The following is a 23,139-nucleotide window of genomic DNA, read 5'->3' as shown; positions in this document are numbered from 1 at the left end:
GCATGAGGCCCCAGTGTCTCTGCCCGAGAGGGACCAGATGGGAGCAGGAGGAGGAACTCACTGCTGCCACCAGCTGGCGGAGTCAGGTTACAAGGGTCTCCCTCGGACCTACTGTACAAATACATTATATATGAACTAACCTATTATAGGAATACTTTTGACTACATTATTTAAAAAAAGGTTTCTATCAAATACTCACCCCATGAAGCCTTGAATTCATGGAGATTTCTTTGTTTTTGTCGCATTCCTGACACAATAATTAAATAATTTAGTTTACCTGTACTAGTGGTGGATAGATGGACTGTGTGTGTACCAGTGGTACAGTATTAGTTTACCCATACTAGTGGATAGACTGTAGACAGACTGAATGTGTACAGTACACAGCATAAGTTTACCCATAGGCCTACTAGTGGATATAGACAGACTGAATGTGTACAGTATAAGTTTACCTGTACTAGTGTAGTTAGATGGACTGCATGTGGTAGTTTACTGGACTGTGTGTGACTCTGGCTTACAGTCCTGTCCTGTTCTGCGGGCGACCCTCTCCTGCTCTTCCTGCGTCTCCGCGACCTTCGCACATGACCTTCATTGTGTCTCTCCTCTGCCTCGCTGCTGTCTCCCAACACCTGAAGGTGAATGTATATCACTTTCACTTTACAATTAGGACAAGAGTCGCAATACTTTATCGTTTAATCGAGTGGTTCCCAAAGTAGGGTCCGGGCGGGGACCCCAGGGTCCTTAAAGGACCCCGGCAAAATTACTTAATATGACAAAATCAAAATCAAAATCAGTTTAATCATGCACCTATACCCAATCGGCTGTTTGATAAAAGCTGATGTGCTATTTTCAAAACATCACACAAATTTGGAACATTTTAACAACAAAAAAATAAAAATGTTGGTCTTCGGCCAAATACAGTCAATTTTAATTTGGGGGTACAGTATTATAGAACCATACATGACATTAATATAATACTTTATAATATATATTGTTAATGTAACAGTTAGTGTTAACAGTAGTGAAGGTGGGGACGAATTACCTTGGGGTTAAAGTTGACGTCCAGTGTGTCTGGGTGGAGCGGGTGTGGCGGGACGTTGTGGTGGTGGTGGTGGTAGAGGGACTGGTGCTGGGGGTGGAGGTGGCTCTCCGTCGGCCCTCTCTTCTTCAGCAGGTTGTGGGGAGACCTGCAGCGCCGCGCGGCGGAGGAGGACACCACCGACGACGAGGCCTCCGAGTCCGAGTTGAGGGTCTCCGTGTTGGTGTACTGACCCGACGATGGAGAGGTGATCGGAAGGTGCTGGGTGGCGCATCAAGAGTTATTATACGTTATTATGGAGAGAATTACATTCAGCTATAGAGGTCAAGTTGAAGTCTTCACAGATAACTGGTTTAGATGGATTAGTCATGTCTCTATATTGTCTTGTTTTGTTTTTGTTGTATGTATTGTCAATTGTCATAGTCGTTTTGTTTGCATGTATGTTTGATTACAATTCAATAAAAAGGGAGCAACTGGATTTTGACCTTCAGGTCAATGTTCGTTTCAAACCAGAAACAGGATCGTGTCAAAGGTGGTGTCCAAGCTAGACACAGGATCTAAATGTCTCAATAGGGCATAGCAGTCGGCGTGGTTTTCTGGCACCACTGAAAAATCTGTATTGTATTAACATACTCTACTCTACCATACATATGACTATGGACTATGTTTCCTATTTCTCTGAGCATGTAGAATCTAGCCCTTGACTACCCCATATCACAATACTAAACTAACACGAAAACTAATAAAATCTAGGTCTAAACAAACACTAAGCCTTGAAAAGAGAAAAAGAGACCAACCTGGGTGTACGTCCACTCGGGGTCATGCTGTGAGTCTGTGTAGTAGGTCTCGTCGGACAGCTTGCGGCGAAACTGCCGCAGCGCCGCCACCCAGCCGCCCTCGTCATCGCCGCCTTCCGAGTCGGAGCCCTGCATCTCGTCATAGGCGGAGACGACGCCGGACTCCTTCTCCAGAACGCTGTACACCCGGCTCTTCCTCTTGGCCAGCAGGCTGGGCCGCGAGAGCTGTGAGCTCGGCAGGGCGATCCAGTTGCCATCTGGGCTCTGGAGCACCGAGGACGCGCCTGGGACGGGGTCACAATCCATTATAACAACTCATCTGTCGCATTGGGACCGGGTCACAATCCATTAGAACAAACCATCTGTCGCATTGGGGCAACGTAGAAACATAGACAATGTAGAAAACAGGTTGTAAATGTCTGTTTCATAATAATCTAAATCTGTGAAAGAACTAGTAACTAACGTTTTAGTAATAGGAGTGGAGTAAAAAGTACAATATTAATATTTTCAAGTATTGAAAATTGGAAGTTGGAAGTAAAGTCAAAGTACCTTAATATTGTACTTACCGTATGTACAGTACTTGAGTAATTGTACATCCTTTTTTTACATACAGTTTTGTTTGTATTAAGTATTAGCCTGTTTGATTTCACCCAATACATAATCTTTCTGTATCTTCTACAGTATATATTCTTGCACCTGGTTTCTTGTGGCACCATATAGCAGTGACTGTTGCATATCATTTGCAGACATTTTGTATTGCACTCTTGTATTTTGCATTAAATTGAAGGGATGACAAAGCAGAACGTTGCATACACTTTTGTGCAAGCAAAGCCAAATATTGAGTTCACAGTGGACAAAAATTAAACACAATACGACTTAGTCTAACTAAATCTGTAATGCTGTTCTATAAAGAGCTATTCATGTGTGTTGAAAATAGGTTGCAACATTTTATCAAACAAATTGATTTAATCGATTATATATATAAAAAAACGAAACAATCGATGAATAATCAATCCCTAATTTGGGAAAATTTCCTAAAGTGTAAAACAAATGCAAAAAGTAATGAAAATAGCAGATTTACAAGCTCACAATGCATCGCATCACGTTGTGAACGTGTAGATCTGCTATTTCACCATCAGTGAATGCAGTGCAGGGCCTCAACAGTGTGGTCACTGGTCAGTGAATGCAGTGCGCAGGGCCTCAGCATTGAGGTCAGTGAATGCAGTGCGCAGGGCCTCAGCATTGAGGTCAGTGAATGCAGTGCAGGGCCTCAGCATTGAGGTCAGTGAATGCAGTGCAGGGCCTCAGCATTGAGGTCAGTGAATGCAGTACAGGGCCTCAGCATTGAGGTCAGTGAATGCAGTGTGCAGGGCCTCAGCAGTGAGGTCAGTGAATGCAGTGCACAGGGCCTCAGCAGTGAGGTCAGTGAATGCAGTGCGCAGTGTCTCAGCAGTGTGGTCACTGGTCAGTGAATGCAGTGCAGGGCCTCAGCAGTGTGGTCACTGGTCAGTGAATGCAGTGCAGGGCCTCAGCAGTGTGGTCACTGGTCAGTGAATGCAGTGCAGGGCCTCAGCAGTGTGGTCACTGGTCAGTGAATGCAGTGCAGGGCCTCAGCAGTGTGGTCACTGGTCAGTGAATGCAGTGCAGGGCCTCAGCAGTGTGGTCACTGGTCAGTGAATGCAGTGCAGGGCCTCAGCAGTGTGGTCACTGGTCAGTGAATGCAGTGCAGGGCCTCAGCAGTGAGGTCAGTGAATGCAGTGAGGTCAGTGAATGCAGTGCCTCAGCAGTGAGGTCAGTGAATGCAGTGCAGGGCCTCAGCAGTGAGGTCAGTGAATGCAGTGCGCAGTGTCTCAGCAGTGAGGTCAGTGAATGCGGTGCGCAGTGTCTCAGCATTGCGGGGTTCTTACAGGAGTTGTCCAGGCGGTCCATGCTCTTCCAGCTGGGCAGAGAGGCAGCCTTGGGCTCCCTCTTCAGAGACGCGTATTCCTGGAAGCTCCCAACAGCACCCACCTCCCCTGGGCCTTTCTCCGGGGAGTCGTCACTGGTGAGGGAGAACGCGGAGCGGGACCGCTGCAGTGTAGAAACACATACGCACATTTGAGAAGTTTTATTTATGTTCACATTGTGCTTAACAAAAATCAAGTATAACGTCTTAATTGGTAAATGTAGCCTATGTTTTGTAATAATAATCTAGATCTACAAAGAAACCTTATAGATCGGCGGTGGTTCAGGGGTAGAGTGCCTGGATGGTAACCGCAAGGTTGCCAGTTCAAACTCGGGCTCCCCCAGAGTTACTGTCGAAGTGTCCTTGAGCAAGACACTGAACCCCTAATTGCTCCCGATGTGCTAGTTGGTGCCTTGCATGGTTTCCGTTGCCATCGGTGTATGAATGTGTGTGTGAATGGGTGAATCTCTGTAAAGCGCCTTGGATAAAGGCGCTATATAAATGCACCATTTACCATATTTTACCAAACCTGTAACTAAAGTTTTCAACTAATTGTAGTGGAGTAAAAAGTAGAATAATTTCGCTCTGAGATGTAGTCAAGAATTGATTGAAACATTGACCTACTCAGGTAAAATATCTGAAAAGTACAGTACTTGAGTATGTTGTTACTTCCTCTGAGATAACAGTGCTGCATCCTGCATGGACAAAAATGTACTGCTTCACTCATCTCACCAGCAGGGGGTGCTGGAATTCAACTAAATGGGCTTGCAGGAGAGTATCTTGTGCGTGGGCGTGCATGCGTCTGACAAGAAACCTTGAACTGTGGGTTATAAATATTGAACCAATGAAAAGTATCAACTTGTGACAAAATAATAACTACATTGGATCCATTGGAACATCTCTTTTTCATTTTCTGAGAATTAAGTGTTTTGGACAGCGACGATGCCATGATGCTGGAAGGTTTGTTAAGTGTAATTTTGTGTGATTGACGCTGTCACTGTGTGAATAGTGGCATCTGATGCACTGTGAAGGCAAAGCCTCTGGTGGTACACCAACAACTGATGTACTAACAGTTACCAACAAATATTATCTGACACGTTGGTCCACAGGCATTGTGGGACGTTGAACCCGGCATCCATGTCTTTGTGTCTGAATAAAATGTTATTTTAACGCAGTGGTTCTCAAAACGTTTTAATGTCAAGGACCCCCAAATATTCTGACCTGAGATCAGATTCTAAAAATGTCTTCTACATCCTGACAGTTTTCTGAAAAAGCTATGTTTCTATGTCAGTCGTTCTTCGATTTAAAAAAAATAGCAGACCTACAAGCTCGTAGCGCGCCACCGAGTGGCACGCTATGAGCTTGTAGATCTGCTATTTTTCAATAGCTAAAGCATAACATAATGCGGGAACCAAAAGGGGTTCCCGCCCAAAATGGGTTAATACTTATTTGGCCGCAGACCACCATCTGAAAATATTTTGTGCCAGGGACCTCCAAGCCACTGATACTGGGACAGCTTTTACAAACCCATAGAGATACATAACATGCACATAGATATTTATAAGCCCCCCAAGTGCAGTATAGGACCGTTATACAAACTGTTATCCTGTGCGTCTTACCATTGCTGCTATTCTCTCATTATTATTTTATTTCTTTGTTATAGTTTATTATTGCCGCTACAATGTCTGAGGAACCAGATTAAATTGTAATTGTACACAAGATGTGACAATTCAAATCGTGAATCTTGAATGTTCCTGTTTAGTGAGGTATTTAAGTAATTAATGATATTGTTTATTATTGATGCTACAATGTCTGAGGAACCAGAATAAAGTAATTGTACACAAGAGGTAACAATTAAAATCTTGAATGTTCCCGTTTAGTGAGGTGTTAAGTAATTAATGAACACTGAACTCTCTCTCTCTCTCCCTCCCTCTCTCTCTCTCTCTCTCCCCCTCTCTCTCTCCCCCTCTCTCTCTCCCCCTCTCTCCCTCCCCCTCCCCTCCCTCCCTCCCTCCCTCTCTCCCTCTCTCCCTCTCTCCCTCTCTCTCTCTCTCTCTCTCTCTCTCTCTCTCTCTCTCTCTCTCTCTCTCTCTCTCTCTCTCTCTCTCGTGTGCCAGAGCTCTTTGCCAGAGCAGTAGTAGTTTCTTTCATTTTTGGCAGGTAAGGACGTTAAGTTCCCCCAAATTCACAATTTGCACTTAATAAGAACCATTAATCTGTGAGGCTTAAATCCTATTATAGAATATTATCTTGACAGAAAGCCACGGCCTTAAACAATGCCTCTTACGCTGGGTGTAAATCTGAAGCTTAAAGTGCCCCATTATGAACACACAGCTCGCTAATTGTCCTCTCTGTTATTAATGGCAACAATAACACCTAATATGGATGTTAATTACCATGCTCACAGCAACGGAGGTCATGCTATTGTAATCACTGTGTGCGTGTGTGTGTGTGTGTGTGTGTGTGTACACGTTCATGGATGATGGAATCTGACAATGTGCTCTTTGCACCTTCGTCTTGTGTACAACGTGCTGCTATTCCTTTTGCACCATGATGTCTAATATACATGTACAGTGTATACTGTACTTGCTGCTATGTTGATGCAACTCATACATACTGTACTGGATGGATATGCTACAGCTGCTGTATATGTGTGAGCAAGAAAAACATTAACTTTTCACGCCTTCTCTGTGGCCGCCCCTACCCTCTGGAACGCTCTCCCCAAACACATCAGAGATGCCCCCTCACTTCCCACCTTCAAATCTGCACTAAAAACCCACCTGTTCACAATCGCATTTCCAAGCTGTGTTTTTAAAACTTGTTATATGCACTGTTTTATTGGTTTTATTTAATTGTTTTTTTTTTCTAATAAAGTTGTCCTTTTTCTTGTTCCCCCCCTGGCCCCCCCAACACATGTAAAGCGTCTTTGAGTGTCATGAAAAGCGCTATATAAATCCCAGATATTATTATTATTATTATTATTATTATTATTATTATTATTATAAAAAACACATTATTATTATATTATATTATATGTTTTTTATAGATAATGTTTTTCTTGCTCCCCTGTCTCTCCTTCCTTTCTTCTTATCTTCTTTTTGGAAATAGCAAAACACGATGGAGCTCGCACAAAAACAAAATTTGTTTCGTTTCGTGATGTGACAATAAACCTGAATTGTGTGAATCAATCATCTTATCTAGGCTGCACCAGAGCCATAGAGTAAGACAGAGTTAGGACATTGAGGGGGCAGAAAACTGAGCGCTCGAGTGCTGTTCATGCAGCCTGAACGGGGACAAGCTGGAGTTTGAAATACATTGTTTTCAACTAAAGTCTCTGTAATGTTTATGTTGTACTATTACTAAAATACAATCTAAAATAAAGGGATTTAAGATCATTAAAGCTGGGCTGTTGCCTGAGTCCAATGCATTTCTGCCAACTTCCGGTCAAGGACTTGTCCCCATTTGTTGTCCCCATTCAACAGAAGTCTATGTAGAAGATTGGACTGGCCCCATGAAGTGAACGGAGTTGTCGTAACTCTGTCTTACTCTATGGCTCTGGGCTGCACTGAAGAGATGATTAACTGGGGGGGCAAACGGTCAAAGTCACAATGAAGGTCAAGTTCAAAATGACATACAGTACCAGAAATCAGAAATAACTCGAACTAACCCTAACCCTAACCCTTGTACTCCCGGTGCTATTGTTTGTTTTAATTACAACTGTTAACACAAAATGTTGATGGAAAATAGCACACAGGCATACACAAAGATTCAACCAGGCAATTACACGAGCTGGTGTGTCAGCCTCAGGTGTGTGTGCGTGTGTGCATGCGTGCGTGCGTGGGTGCGTGCGTGCGTGCGTGCGTGCGTGCGCGCGTGCGTGCGTGCGTGCGTGCGTGCGTGTGTACGTGTGTGTACATGTGTGTACATGTGTGTGCATGAGTGTATGCGCCGTTGGCTGTTTGTAGTTCCTGAAATTTGGGTCATCCAAACAGATGCATGAAAGGAAAATGCCTGGCCCACGTCGTACATATGGGGAGGCGGAGCTGAGCAGAATGGAAAGGGAAACAGCAGTGGAGCGCATCTCAGCTTGTAGTAAGCTCTGTTAGATCATGTATCCAACCTGTTGGTGGCAGCCGTACGGCTGCCGTGTTCAGTGGTCAGATGAGTGGGCCACTTTTGAGATTTCCAAGTGGGCCCTCAGCCCTGATCCAGAAAAGGTTTAGATTTTCAGACTTAAATGCAACCTGCATGCGTGCATGCAGTCTTAATGATTTTGTCTCCGCCAGGCCGAAGGCGTGGCCGAGACTATGTTTTGCCCCCCTTGTCCTTCCGTCCGTCTGGCCGGCCTGGATGGCAAAGCAGAACCTCTGGCCCACATCAGCCTGTTATAGTGCCACCAGGAGGCTGATTTTATATTTCTTTGCACACACACTCCCTAGAGACCAAGGAAAAACCTTTGGTCTGCATTTTTCAGCATTGCCCTGTTAAAGAGCCACCAGGAGGCCAATTTTGATGTGATCAACACAGAGGTATCTATCGACTAGTAGATACCAATTAATTCCTCCTCACATAGTGTGTGTTGCTACCCTACTGGCTCTCCTGCCAGTGAGTACCCCCCCCCCCCCCCCCAGCGCTCCATGCTGACAGGTGCCAAATATATACGGTATATACGTGCAGTGACAAATAATCTGGTCTACATACTGACCCACAGAGTGGAGGAGGAGGTCTTGAGCTGGTCCTGGGCTCCCTGGGAGGAGGAAGTGTGAGGCTGGGAGGGAGATGGCAGGTTGGCAGGTTGACTCAGAGGCTGATGGGACAGCTGGGGCCAGACCAACTCATACTCTGTCTGCATCTCAGAACGCTTCCTCCTCTGGATGATCTGAAAGACATACATTGGTCCATGTTCACACGGCGGCCATTTTGCCATTATGTCAAATGACCTCGTGTATGCCTTTTGCACCAGCACATTTTGTGAACCACCATTAGCTACACTTGTCCTCCTTTGAGACTTTCATAGTTAAAGGAGCATTCAGTGATTTGGGTGACCCAGTCCGGCCCGGTAACAAAATGTGCACATGCACACGCTCTACAGTGGGGGAAAGTGCAACAGGCCAACAGCATGTGCACCAAGGCCCGCCCCCGCACTCGATCATGATTGGAGGAAGGCCCCTCTCATCCTGATTGGATGAAGGCTTTGCCACCCGCCACCAAAACTTTACTCCAGGGGCTCACTGGGGACAGGGAGGAACTCCTTATATGGTCAGCACACTCTATAGTAGGGAGGATTATCCAAAAAAAAAAGGAAAAAAAAGTGATATTTGAATGAAGTGAAATCACTGAATATACCTTTAACTTTATATAGATTTTTCCTGTTATGTTGAAATGTAACGTGACAAGTGAATATGAAATGAATAAAAGAAACACAGCCTACCTTTTGCACAATGGTTGTGGCGAGTTCCTCTATAAGCTCTTCTTTGTGGTCCCGTAGATACCGGGCCTCATTCTGCTTCTCCTGCACACGCACGCACGCACGCACGCACGCACGCACGCAAGCAAGCATGCACGCACGCACGCACGCACGCGCACACGCATACACGCGCACACACGCACAAGCACACGCACACGCACACACACACACACACACCACACACACACACACACACACACACACACACACACACACACACACACACACACACACACGTCAAAGCTTTCTCAAAGTGGCTGTGAATTACCAAGAGGCTTTTGGCTTGAGTTTCAATGAGAAACCCACGGCTGCATCTCACTGATATGAAGACCATGAAAGAGGAGAGAGGAGTGAAAACCAGGAGAGAGGAGAGGAAGTTAAGCCCAACAAATGCTTCATCGTACATCAATGTCGCACGATGAAAACCGCTGATATCCACGGCGTGCTGTGGGCTTGTGTATCGGCTGTTTTTCCCGCACGACACTGGTGTACTATACAGAGCATAAATGAAGCATGGATGACAGAGAGAGGGGGCTGTGTGTGTGTGTGTGTGTGTATGTGGGGGGGGGGGGGGGGGGGTAAGTATGAGAGACAATTCAGTTTTTGATAATGTGGGGTCTTTCTCTGCCTTAATTGATACAATAGTTCACAGTGAAGAGAGACAGGGGACATGGGACAGAAAGTCGTGCAGTGAAGAGAGACAGGGAACATGGGACAGAAAGTCGTGCAGTGGCGTGCAGCAAAAGTCCATCAGGCTCGGGAATCGAACCCAGGACTGTCAGGAAACAGTGCATTATATGGTTTTACACCTTGAGATCAGATTCTAAAAATGTCTTTTCTGAAAAAGCTATGTTTCTATGTCAGTCGTTCTTCGATTTTTCAATAGCTAAAGCATAACATAAAATGGGTTAACCACGCCGCTGTCGGCAATTCAATTAGATTCCATTCAATTCAAAGGGCCTTAATTCGCATGAGAAAACATACACTTTACATTGCCAAAGTGGTACAAAACAATGAAAACAAAATCATCCACGTATGTACAATGAATGTTTGTCTCACCAAGCTGTCACTGAACTCCTCCGCTTTGGCGATGGCTTCCTCTATGGCCTCCTCAGCCACCCGCAGTGCAACTGTGAGCGTCTCTGCCATGCTGTGTCCTGAGAACGCATGAACGTACACGCACGCACGCGCACACACACACACACACACACACACACACACACACACACACACACACACACACACACACACACACACACACACACACACACACACACACACACACACACACACACACACACACACACACACACACACACACACACACACGTTACATGTGCAGATGTCCAAATGCTAATTGCAATTCCAAAAACTAACACCATCCCGTAATATGTGTGATTTCTCTCTATCAGTGACACATCCTATGTTTGCATTCAGTCTTCTGAGGATCATCATCATAATCTAGATGGCAGATTTGTATCATTTGCACAAACAACTCATAATCATATGCAAATTAGTTAGCTTTATTGTTGGAGGGGATTGTCTTTTATATGTGTGCTTATTTGTGTGCAGTACATTACATAAAATGGGCTATAGTTGTGGTTTTGATGTTAATCGTGTGCAAGCTCATTGTGTATATGTGTCGTGTGTGTGTGTGTGTGTGTGTGTGTGTGTGTGTGTGTGTGTGTGTGTGTGTGTGTGGGGGGGGGGGGTATATGTGTGCAGTCTGTGCACACATTGAGTTTGAGTATCATTGATGCTAATTGATGCTAAATAGTTTTTGAGTCTACGGTATGAGTCAGTGTCTCCACAGACTGTGACTCATACCCAGATAATGTCACGACAGCAGAATGAAACCTCAGTGACTTAAAAATGTGTGCAAAATACAGATCAGATCTCAATGATAATTATCATTCATCATATGACTCATGACTCACAATGTTGCCTCTGTAACACGACACACAACACAACACAACACAACACAACACAACACAACACAACACAACACAACACAGGTTGCGGTTTGGAACCAGAGGAATCGGAGGAACAGGATCCAACATCGAGGAATAGGTGGTTCTCAAACGTTTTAATTTCAAGGACCACCATGACTGTACACATTTACACCCCCTCAGAGTTACAGGCTTCTATGGAACTCTCCCGAACCGTTTAGGAATCGGACCGTTAAGGGGGAATCGTTAGGAAACTGAATCGTTACAATCCAAAAAGGATCCCAACCCTAAACACAACACAACACAAGTTACAACACAACACAACACAAGTTACAACACAACACAACACAACACAACACACACAGTACCATGAGTTACCTTCACTCTGCCTGTAGAAAGCGGCCTCACTGCCACAGACGCTGCCATCATTATCATTACTGCCTTCGTAAAGACTTTCTTCTGAGAGAGACAGAGAGAGAGAGAGAGAGAGAGAGAGAGAGAGAGAGAGAGAGAGAGAGAGAGAGAGAGAGAGAGAGAGAGAGATAATGATATAATTACGGTATAGTTTCATTGAATGCCACATTATTTAACAGTTTAAATAGTTAACAATTTAATAGGCTAAAAGAGGATATAAAGATTTGAAAATGGGTGGCCTTTCATAGCTCATGTAAACCTGCAGAATATGATAAGGGGTTTAAGCAGTGGAGGAGCGATAAAGGAATGATGGCAATGTGTACTAAGGATGAGAAGTTGGAGAGTTTCAAAGATCTAACTAAGTGATAAATATTGTACGAGCTAGATAAACATGAATTCTACAGGTATCTGCAACTAAGGGATTACTACACTAAGGAAATCAAAAGGAAGCCCTCCGTGGAAGTGAATGGTAAATGGTGCATTTATATAGCGCCTTTATCCAAGGCGCTTTACATAGATTGTGCATTACATTCACCCATTCACACACACATTCATACACCGATGGCAGAGGAAACCATGCAAGGCACCAACTAGCACATCGGGAGCAATTAGGGGTTCAGTGTCTTGCTCAAGGACACTTCGACAGTGACTCTGGGGGAGCCCGGGTTTGAACTGGCAACCTTGCGGTTACCATCCAGGCACTCTACCCCTGAGCCACCGCCGCCCTGAAGTGAATGGTGTGGTCTAGGGTTGTCCCGATCCGATCACGTGATCGGAAATCAAGGCCGATCACATAATTTTCAAGTGATCGGAATCAGATCGGGAGCAAAGAAACGTGATCGGGACATCCTTAGTATCAATATTATATCATCATGGTATTAGACTGGATATTTTCTGTGCTTTTGGATATTGTATTATAGTGATATGTTCTATAAAAATATCGGATCGGGAAAATCGGTATCGGCAGATACTCAAAACCAAATGATCGGAATCGGATCAGAAGCAAAACAACCTGATCGGGACATCCCTAGTGTGGTCCACATTATAATAATCTGATAACTATAAATGCACCAAGTCTCTTGTGAGAGGTGGGCTTTCAGCCCGAACCCCAGAATGTGTATAATTCATAACTCTGCATGCGCTGCGTCGCTGACAGCACTACCACTAGTCCCGACCGCAGATCAGAGAAAGGCTCGCTGGCTGCTCCGCTGTCTGCAGATAGACTGTTGTGTTGTCTGCTCTCCGTGAGGAAAGCTTGAAATGCCAAAGAACTATCTCATCATTGACATGCAGAAAAAGTAGGCTACTGTTTTCTTAGCTTTGTGACTGACCAATGAGAAGCAGATTGTATTGTCTGCAAAGGAACTATGAGTCTGTCACAAATAAAAGTTCTGTCCTGCAAGCCCATGTCATGTCAACAACACAGACAAGGCAGCTGTGCGCGAGGTGAGTCCTGCAAATTAAATTGACCCAATATTATTTTGTACAACCTAGCAAAGCATAAGATATGATGGTTTGGAGAATAGGCTGGTCTCTCTTTTTACAAGAGATAAGCCATTGCATACAGGTTCTCAAACTTTTTAATTTCAAGGACCCCCATAACTAGTAAAACCAAATGGACCCATAAGAGTCCCATTTGATTCCATTTGTACAGTATCAGAGTTAAAAGTTATAAAAGGGTCCATTTGGTTCCATTTGTACTAGTACACTCTCAGAGTTACAGACCTGTAAGGGTCCATTTGGTTCCATTTGTACACCCTCAGAGTTACAGACCTGTAAGGGTCCATGTGTTACACTCTCAGAGTTACAGACCTGTAATGGGTCCATTTGGAACCCCCTCAAGGAACCATGAGGGTCCCTGGATCACACCTTTGAGAGCCACTGCTTTAAATAAATACATAACTAATATAGAGCATATTTGATCAAATTTAGGAGCATAACTTTTTTGTTATAGATTATTTTGACATCTGAATTTAATTCAAACAGAACCGCGCATGCACGACACATGCACATGCACGACGTGCACGTGCACGTCCACACACACATGCACGCGCGCATGTGTCCTCTTTTTGGTAATTCAGAATATGGTATGCCTAATATATGGAGCTGGCCTGTTCTGACATCATTATGACGTCTGCATAGACTCCATATTTGGGCATGCCTGACCAAGAACTCCATATATTGGAATAAAAGGGACACAGACATAATATCTGGGTGGGGCATTCATTTCCAACTTGCATTGTTCCAAGTAGGCCAGTGCCCAACGGGCACCGCTGTAGAGGCTCCAATGGGCACCACTCTAGTATTTACTAAGGAAAAGAGATCCATATATATTCAATTTAACTATAAATGCACCAAGTCTCTGTGTGTATGTCTGTACGTCTGTAATCCATGTAACTCGAGAACCGTTAGCCCTACCGACTTAAAAAAAACACACACGTTCCACACCACCACAGGGAGTGCAGTGCCCGGTGTCGAGTCTGTCGGACCCACGGTTGTCCAGAACCGCCCCAAAAAGGCCTCTGCCCGGGCTCTGGACCGGCCCCATGCCCAGGGTCCAGATATGGAGCTGGCCTGTTCTGACCTCACAACACTCCATATTTGGGCATGCCTGACACAGAGCTGGCCTGTTCTGACCTCACAACACTCCATACTTGGGCATGCCTGACACAGAACTCCATAAGCTGGCCTGTTCTGACATTCCAACACAAAAGCAGCTAGTAGTGTTGAATATTTGTCACTGAAATAGAGCAGTGGTTCTTTCCTTAGGAGGTTCCAGGGGGTCCCCAGCTAAAGTGGCTAATATTGAATAACGTTTGTATTATCCTATATAGGATTAGGAATGTATAGGTGTAAAATGGTTAACTGATTTTATAGGAGAGAAATGGAGGTTAGCGACAGCAAGACATCAGAACTTTGAGAACCATGTACTTCCCTAGCTGCCATTACATCCTGCCAGAAGCTTCTCCCATGTTTCTCCATCTGTTGAGTGCTTCTCATGTCATCCAACGGTCAAAGCAAAGATGCTAAACCATAACACCAAGCCACGGACGAGTTAAAAAGATAAACAGACAGACGGACAGACGGACAGACGGGCAACATAGGGAAGACTCTGTGCCAGACCACTAGGATAGAGCTGACAGACAGACAGATTACCACTGGAGTCAGAGGACCAACATCCGGATCATTTCCCCTCTCATTCCCCCGACCACAGTCTGCATCTCAGCCCCATAACGGCTTCCTGTTCAGTCAAAATGTAATCGCTCCCAACATCCCCAAGCCCTCTTGTAGCAGACAACACACAAAGCTCCATTTCCAGCCTGTAGTCTCAAGTCAAGACAAGACACAACACGCAATTCCCCAGTCAGTCAGTCAGTCAGTCAGTCAGTCAGTCAGTCAGTCAGTCAGTCAGTCAGCCAGTCAGTCAGTGTCTCTCTCTCTCTCTCTCTCTCTCTCTGTTCAATTCAAAGGGACTTTATTGGAATGAGAAAACATATACGTTGACATTGCCAAAGCAAATGTGAGACAATCAAAACAAAACAAGGTACAGTACAATTAGATGGGGAATATAGAAATACATGTGTAAACAGAGCTGTGTTACATAAGTTACACACAACCATAACAATTGTGCATTTGCTGTCATAAATCCACATAGGAAGGTTTAGCTTGGGATAAAAAAAAATCACAGCGGTATTTCAATATTTTGCATTCACTTTGTTTTAAAAAATATATTTTTGTCAAATGTATTTAAATGTATAGTTGCTCCGCTTGTAGGCTATGTACCGAGATCACTTTCTCAATTCAATTCAATTCAATTCAAAGGAGCTTTATTGGCTTGAGAAAACGTACGTTTACATTGCCAAAGCAGAAGTGGAACAAGACAATCAAAATAAAATTTACAAATAAATATTGGATATAAATAGGAATTAAATAAAGGTGTAAACAGAGCTGTGTCACATTAACACTTTGGGTAATACTATCTTGTGAAACTATAAAAAGATTTTCTGTCAGAGATAGTTATACAATATGTCTCTCTCTCTCTCTCAGTGAGACCGCTCTTTCAGGATGAGTGCACAAAGACAGTCTCAGGCTTCCCAGCGGTTTGCGGCGCCTGCCTGTTAAGAGACGGTGTCGCCTGCTGTTCTCTGGACCCTATTGTAACTCACCATAGCAGAACCAGGGGAATTAGACATGCCGAGCAGCACGCCAAGCTGTGCAGAATCGAACCGGGGACATTGCAATCAGGTCACAAGCACAGCCCCGGCTGCCTTCTAGATGGGAGAACACTTTGTACATGTGTATTGTACCGGCACTCTATTGCAGGATCAGTGTGAGAGCTGTTTCACACAGTGGGTTCATGCTGTGTGTCAAATGGAGTTGTACTGTTCTCGCCTGGTTGGACCGTCATTAGGGAGGGTGTGGAGAGGAGAGGCCCAACAGCATAGGGAATTATCTACTCAGCAAGTCCAGGACCATGTAGAATCAAGGCCGTATAGCGTAGGATTTAAAGCAACTGCAATGATCTTAGTGGCTGAAGAAGTACGATATATATATATATATATATATATATCCAAGTCTGAACGCACGTTAACACCTCTTTTGTCCGGGCCTGGGGGCGGGTGGGCCGCGTTGCCTGTCCCCTTGTACACATGCAGATCAGGCATTCAAATGCTAATCTTGTTTTCACCTGCCAGGTAGGGTACAGTACTGTACTCTGCTTAGACTTGTTCACAATGAAAAGGAGTAGCCTACCAGATGACTCAGTGCTGCAATCATGGCATTTAAACAAACATGCTCTTATAATCTAAACACTGTGACACGTTTAAAGAGTGTTACAAATAAGTGTTTAGAACCCAAACGCTTGGGTTTAGGGTGGAAAGGAAAAAAAAAACCTTTTCCCCCATTGGGGGAGGGGGGGGGACGACGACGACCCATGACGATTATAAAAACATTTCGTCTCTGAACTTGAGCAAATGTACATTGCAGAAAAGATAATGATTGATTGGTTAAAACAATACGTATAAAACACTAAACAATACTTTATTTGTTTACTAATCATTTCCATCTATACCAGCAGTCACTGACTGGAGTAGTCTATATGTTTACCTGCTGAAAAATATTGCCCTCACAATGTATTTTGGTGTTTGTTTGATTTTTCACTGTTTTCCTTTTTGGTAGACAGGGATGTTTTTGTGCAGTGGCTGATGTGATGACCTCTGGTCCATGACACTCACCACTGTCCAAAAATGAGGAGGAAAAAAATCACCCCATATTGTCATGGCAACCGGCCTGGTTGACAGCGGTCCCGGTGACAGCGACGGCTCCAGAAAATTGTGACAGGGGGTGCTATGGGGGGCTGGCTATTTAGAGGGGGGGCTAATGAATCTTGGTTTACATAGAAGTCAGTCAATTGGGCTTGTTTTGAGGGGGGGTTAGGGTTAGGTTATAGGGTTTGGGGTAGGGTGTCAGACAATGCCTGTCGGACTGTTAGTACGTCAGACCAAACACATGCACCTGTCTGAATGTGTGTGTGTGTGTGTGTGTGTGTGTGTGTGTGTGTGTGCGTGCGTGCGTGCATGCGTGCGTGCGTGCGTGCAATTGGAGTCAGTGAGTAAAAAGGTGTGAAAGAGGGTGCTAGAGATGGAAATGGGAAATGGGAGCGTGAAGTGTAAATGTTTACGTGTGAGTGTGTTTGAGTGTGAAAAAAGCGAGCAAGAAAGTGAGAGTGAGAGAGAGAGACTGACAGAGAAAACAGAGAAAGAAACGGTGTGGGTGTGTGTGTGTGTGTGTGTGACTGTGTGTGTGTGTGTGTGTGTGTGTGTGTGTGTGTGTGTGTGTGTGTGTGTGTGAGAGAGAGAGAGAGAGAGAGAGAGAATAAACAAACGTGTCAATAACTCTCCAGTGTGAGCTGAAGATCCTTGAAACAGCAGTAGAGAGGCGACGGAGGAGTCCACAAGGACTATACAGTTACTACCCTGCATATACCCTCAATGTAATCATAGCGTTCTAGCTTTTGTAGCTTTTTTAGAAGCTACAAATGGCGGATGTATCTTTGTATCTTTGTTGCCGGCTCCCATGGGAAATGAATGGTAGACTGTATCTTTGTATCTGTCAGTGTGAACACAGCATACCAGTAACTCTCCCAAATGTAACCATAAAACCACTATTTGTCTTGTGAGGACCATTGTCCATTGTCCTCAATTTCTGTGTTAGCCGATACCGATACCGAATACCGATACCAGTGTCGTGATTTCATGTTGTGTTTATAGCTATCTAGCTATATATCTCGTGTTGTGTTTATAGCAGACTCCTCACTCAAATGTGCACTTGCAGTTTGGGCAATTCCAAAGCAAATTCCACATGTCCCAACATTTTATTTACCTGCCATAGTGTCAACCCCTTACCCCTGTGTTGGATCTGTGGTTAGACTGGCATTTTCACCGATACCGATATGACCCGATATGACAAATAAGGGCCGATCCGATACTTTTCCCGATACCGATACAGTATAGGGACATCTCTACTAAAAACACGATCGGGACATCCAAGTATCAATACTATATCCACATCATGACATTTGACTGGATATTGTCTGGGATTTGGGATATTGTACTATTGTGATATGGCATAAGTGTCATATAAAAATATAAATATCGGATCGTGAAAAATCGGTATCGGGAACATACTCAAAATCATATGATCGGAATCGGATCGGGAGCAAAAAAACGGTAAAAAGGGGACATCCTTATACAGAATATCTGTGTTGAATCGTGTCGAGTGTGATAAACCCTGTGCAGCATGTTCTGAGAAGGCTGGATTGATGTTACGAGGAAAAAAGAGATTTCTGTGTGTGTGTGTGTGTGTGTGTGTGTGTGTGTGTGTGTGTGTGTGTGTGTGTGTGCGTGCGTGTGTGTGTGTGTGATAAAACCAGATGGTTTATGATAGATCAATACATTTCCTGACCCCGGAGAGTACAGCCAGGCTCAATGTTCAGCTGCCCAAGGTCACATGTTGCTCCATCAACATCAACGCACGCACAGCGTCCTGTGGGTGTTGCTGTGCGGCTATGACGCGCGGCAATACTGTGCCGCGTCGCTGCGCACCCGCTTCACAGACGGTGTGTGTTGGGCTACAGCAGTGGCCCTCGGCTCCTGTTTAACATTCTGCCCTTCAATCCCCACAGACACACTGAGCTCTGAGTCATATCACACATCCACACCCAACGACCACAACAATGCTCCAAAACACTGATATATTAATGTTTTAACCACACAGTGGTTCTCAAACTTTTTAACTTTTTTAATTTAAATTTAAATTTTAAGGACTCCCACTTTGGTATGCAGTAGACTACGGACCCCCATAACTCTGGTCAGCGTTACAAACCTTTAAGGGTCCATTGGTTCATGAATACCATATCATTTAGCTGGGGAATGCCTGGAACATTGCAATGGTGTCGATTGGAGGAGATTGCCATTTTCCGCAGAGGAAAAGTGTCGGACTATCTAGCAGTATTAATAATGTCAGACAAACGCGAGATATCTTGACATATCAATGTACCGGTAATAATCACTTGCTTGGCCTGGGCCATGGCTTAATGGTCCAGGCACCTTGGCTGGTAACCCAGTCTGGCAGTGTGCCGCGGGTTCGACTCCCGATCCCGACGGCCTTTACTGCATGTCACCCGCCCATCTCTCTCCCCATTTCCTGTCAGCCTGTCTGTCCCTCCATAAAAAATATAAAATAAAGGCGAAAGCCACAAAAAATAACATTAAAAAAAAAAAATCACTTGCTCGGTTCTGTTCTTCTTCATTTAAACCACCAATTTAAGATGCTTCCTGCAATCTTGTGCGTCCTTGAGTCAGAGCTCTATGGATATTGACGACTGTTAACTGCTGTCCATGGAGCAGAGACAGATACATAAAGCCAGGAGGCTAATGGGTTCATGTCATTCTTACTGGATGAGAGGTTTTTCCGATATATAGCCCTGCTTCATCTCTCTCTCTCAGCTAAGGGGTCGTTTAATATTACGTAAAAACTACAACCGCGTTGGTTAGAAAATAGCGTAGACAACTGCAATGCCCCCCCTTAGCGCCTTCTTGCGCCGGGTGGAAGATAGCCATGGCCTATAGAGTCTAATAAAAGTGTGGTCTTGCTATCCAATCCTAGACAGGGACAGTAAATTACTATCCGGTGTACAGTAAGTGGCTCAGGAGGAGGAGGTGTCCTTGAGCATGACACACCTCATCTGCTCCTGATGGACAGGTTGACGACTCGCACGGCCAGTGGAGGGTAAATGCCAGGGCTTTAGGTGCTGCAGCACAGGGCAGAGGACACCAACCTCGGAGGGCACCAAATGGTGGGGAAAAAGTTAAAGGGGTATAGTTTCAATTTAAAGGGACACTTCACCCTTTTTGCAAAAAAAAACATGTTAATGACGTTTAGAAGATTTAGAACACTTTCCTGGGGTCTTTATGTGTGTAATATGTGGTTTCAGATATTTTATTTTAGCAGTGCCCATGATGTCACAGACACTGGGCTCACTCCCTTCCTGGACTACAATTCCCATAATGCTTTGGTGCACTGCTCCTCCTTTAGGATAGGGGGAGGGCTGTCTTAATGAGACAACATGTAGACCAGGAAGGTAGTGAGACCAGTGTCTGTGACATCATGGACACTGCTAAAATCTAAATATCTAAAATCACACAAGACCCCAGGAAAGTGTTCTAAATCTTCTAAACATCATTAACATATATTTTTGTCCCTTTAAATAGAAACTATCGCGCCAAAAATTTGAAGCAATGGCTGCTGAAGGAGCTCTTAAACACGAAACGTGCCCGTTTCTGCACTGCGCTCCCCTAGTGTCTTTTGTGTTTTCACTCGACATTCAACATCTTCGCTCAAGATATCTACAGGATCCATAAATCTACAGGATCTACCTCTCAGGATCTACAAGATCCATAAATAAATGGAAGAGGAACAGGTATGTAGTGTTAAAGTGAACGCTATCATTCTATAAACGTTTAGGTTACGACGTCTCAGTGAGTCCTATATCTGTTTCTGCTGTAAAATGTATCACAGCGTTCATCGATGCCTATCAGTGTTTGAAACCTTATCTTTGACCATTTCACTGTTTGACAAGTGTTAGTGTGCGCGTGCGTGCGTGCGTGTGCGTTTGTGTGAGAGATGGTTAGTTCTATTCCTGAGGATCTGTCTAACCCGAATCAACTTCATTGTAACATGAAGCAACAAGGTTTACAGGTGTAAAACAATGCGGCGAAATTCATTTTTATGCACCACGCTGTTGCACCACAAATTGTTTTTGTTATGTCCATAAAAAGAGAGGGAAGACGAAGAAGTAGGGGGGGGGAGCTCAATCAATAAGGAACAAATACATGATCTTTTACACAGTGAGGTAAGAATAAGGCGCGGTAGGTAGCAGCAGGTCTACATTGTACGATATTCTATGGTCTACAGACGCATATGGCTAACGACATCCTGGAAGCAGGAGTGTGAGTCGGCTGAGCCCACACGTCTCCACCATTACATTCTGGACTCAGATGGAGTTGAAGGAGAACTTTTTTTTTTTTTTTTTTTTTTAAGTTCTGTTTTTTGAATAGCTCTTAATGACATTCAACAGTATAGTCAACATAGTCAACATTTTCATTTTTCTTTTTACATTTGTGCCTTTTTTCCCCCTTTTTTTTTATAGATCCCCCGACCCTTGCTCTCCCCCCACCCCTTCCAAGATCTGTCCATCTGTGGGCAATGTCTTGTTGTTGCCAGTACATATGCACAGTATGTTGTGAATGGCCTAATTCGGCATCATACTGGCCAGTATTTGAGTGTTGACTGTAGAGTGTTGAAGGAGAACTTCTACCACACCGGGCAATGGACCCTGAACCGCGTATACATGTACGTAATGTGGTCGGCTGCTTCAAATCGACTATATGAAAAAGTGGGGCTTGGCAGTGCAGTGTGAGAATGCAAATGCAGGGAGCTTGAGCAGACTGCCGGCCACATAATCACCACATGTCCCCTGTATAGACCACCAACGGAGGAGGGCCTCTCAGAGTCAGTTGTCACTCTCTACACACACACATACTCACAGTAGACTGGTAGCTGCTTCTTGGGCTTTCAGTGGAGGTGATGGACGTATAAGTACAAAGTACAAATCCCATCTTTCGTGTTGGCTTCCACTTAGGTGTGAAGGTCATTATGTTCTCTCCGGGGACATGATAGATGTAAAAGAGTCACATCTCTCTCACTGACTGTCACTTGCCCTGTGATTTCCCACTGGTCTATAATTGATTTGACTAGCTACTGCAACGCTGGGGGGATGATAAATGAAACCTATTTCACAACATATGGAAGGAGCCCACAGCTCGTCATATATTGTCACAGTTGGGCAGAAACCTGTTATCTATACATTTAATCTTTTCAGTGGTTTTCTTTCATGAATTAAATGCCATATTTTATGCTTTGTCCCATGACAGCCACAAGGTTGTGCAAAAGTTAGAAAATAGCTGACGAGTTATATTTTCAGCGAAAGCTTTCCCCACAATAACAGAAAGCTGAAAATACACTAGCATAGAGCTCAGGGGGACTCAGCTAAACCATATGCGGTTGAAGTGGTTAAACAGTAGATCGAATATTTTAGCTATATATATGTATATTTTTTAAAGAAATGGAAAGATTTTGCCTACAATGACATGCCCAAAATAGAGATGCAAGGCTGAAAATCAGCCTGTGGGGTTTATAAATATTTAACGAATGCAAAATATTAAAAAGAACTTGTTACTAAATAATAAATACCACAGGTTCCTTTCCCCACCTCATTTACTGAAAATTAACAATTTTGGAAATACAATGTTTGCGCCCGACAGCAACGGTATAATAGGGGGGAAAGTTATACGAGGATGTTTTATGTTTCCAGAGGCCGGTTGCACATTACTGTACATGCAAACTTTCATTTCTGGGGTTGTCATCATTATCCGATGCAGTTGATGTGAAACTCTTTGCTCCCACAGCTGACCAAGCAAAACACACTGTAAGTTCCAACAGGGAGCTGTTTTGATTCAGAGCCTAAAGTGAAACCTCAGCAGTGGTGGGCAAAGTATACTCAACTCCCAAGACCTACAAGCAGGCACGGGACTGGGCTAACTGGCGCCCTGGGCAACCCCCCGCTGAGCTTAAGACTAAGAAGTTAACTCCATAGATATTAAAAAATAGATGCCTCATTGGCTGCTGCAGTTTGTTGGAGCCATGTGTGTTGACAGGAGGGCGGAAGAATTTACACTGGCACGCCGGAAGAGTGGACGGCACACTACTTCACGCTGCCACTCAAGTGACTACTGGCCAATCACAACGCATCTTTTCCGGGACTTATCAGACCCGAACATGCGCTCTGTGACGCACACTCATGCTTCCGCGGGGCTTCGCAAGGAATCTCAGGAATTCTTTGCCCTCCCTTGAGCACATACTGTACGCTCCAGAGCCGAAAGGGGCTTAACCATTACCTTTATATGTCTATG

General features: G+C 44.4%; 1 protein-coding gene across 1 annotated transcript in view; it reads right to left on the bottom strand.

The window, feature by feature from the left end:
• Positions 1 to 23,139, bottom strand: part of myripb (myosin VIIA and Rab interacting protein b) — a 215,285-nt gene that overhangs the window by 10,146 nt on the left and 182,000 nt on the right. Inside the window, exons 5-12 of the mRNA XM_079489302.1 lie at positions 11,573 to 11,653; positions 10,305 to 10,402; positions 9,210 to 9,290; positions 8,484 to 8,657; positions 3,741 to 3,903; positions 1,834 to 2,117; positions 1,040 to 1,297; positions 516 to 626 (exon numbers count right to left, since the gene is read on the bottom strand). Of these exons, the coding sequence (XP_079345428.1) occupies positions 516 to 626; positions 1,040 to 1,297; positions 1,834 to 2,117; positions 3,741 to 3,903; positions 8,484 to 8,657; positions 9,210 to 9,290; positions 10,305 to 10,402; positions 11,573 to 11,653 (1,250 nt within the window). The remainder of the gene's footprint in view (positions 1 to 515; positions 627 to 1,039; positions 1,298 to 1,833; positions 2,118 to 3,740; positions 3,904 to 8,483; positions 8,658 to 9,209; positions 9,291 to 10,304; positions 10,403 to 11,572; positions 11,654 to 23,139) is intronic.

The sequence above is a fragment of the Electrona antarctica genome (assembly GCF_951216825.1).
Source record: "Electrona antarctica genome assembly, chromosome: 20".
NCBI classification, from domain to species: Eukaryota; Metazoa; Chordata; class Actinopteri; order Myctophiformes; family Myctophidae; genus Electrona; species Electrona antarctica.
The sequence above is the reverse complement of the archived record's forward strand: the minus strand, read 5'-3'. Positions and strand labels throughout refer to the sequence as shown.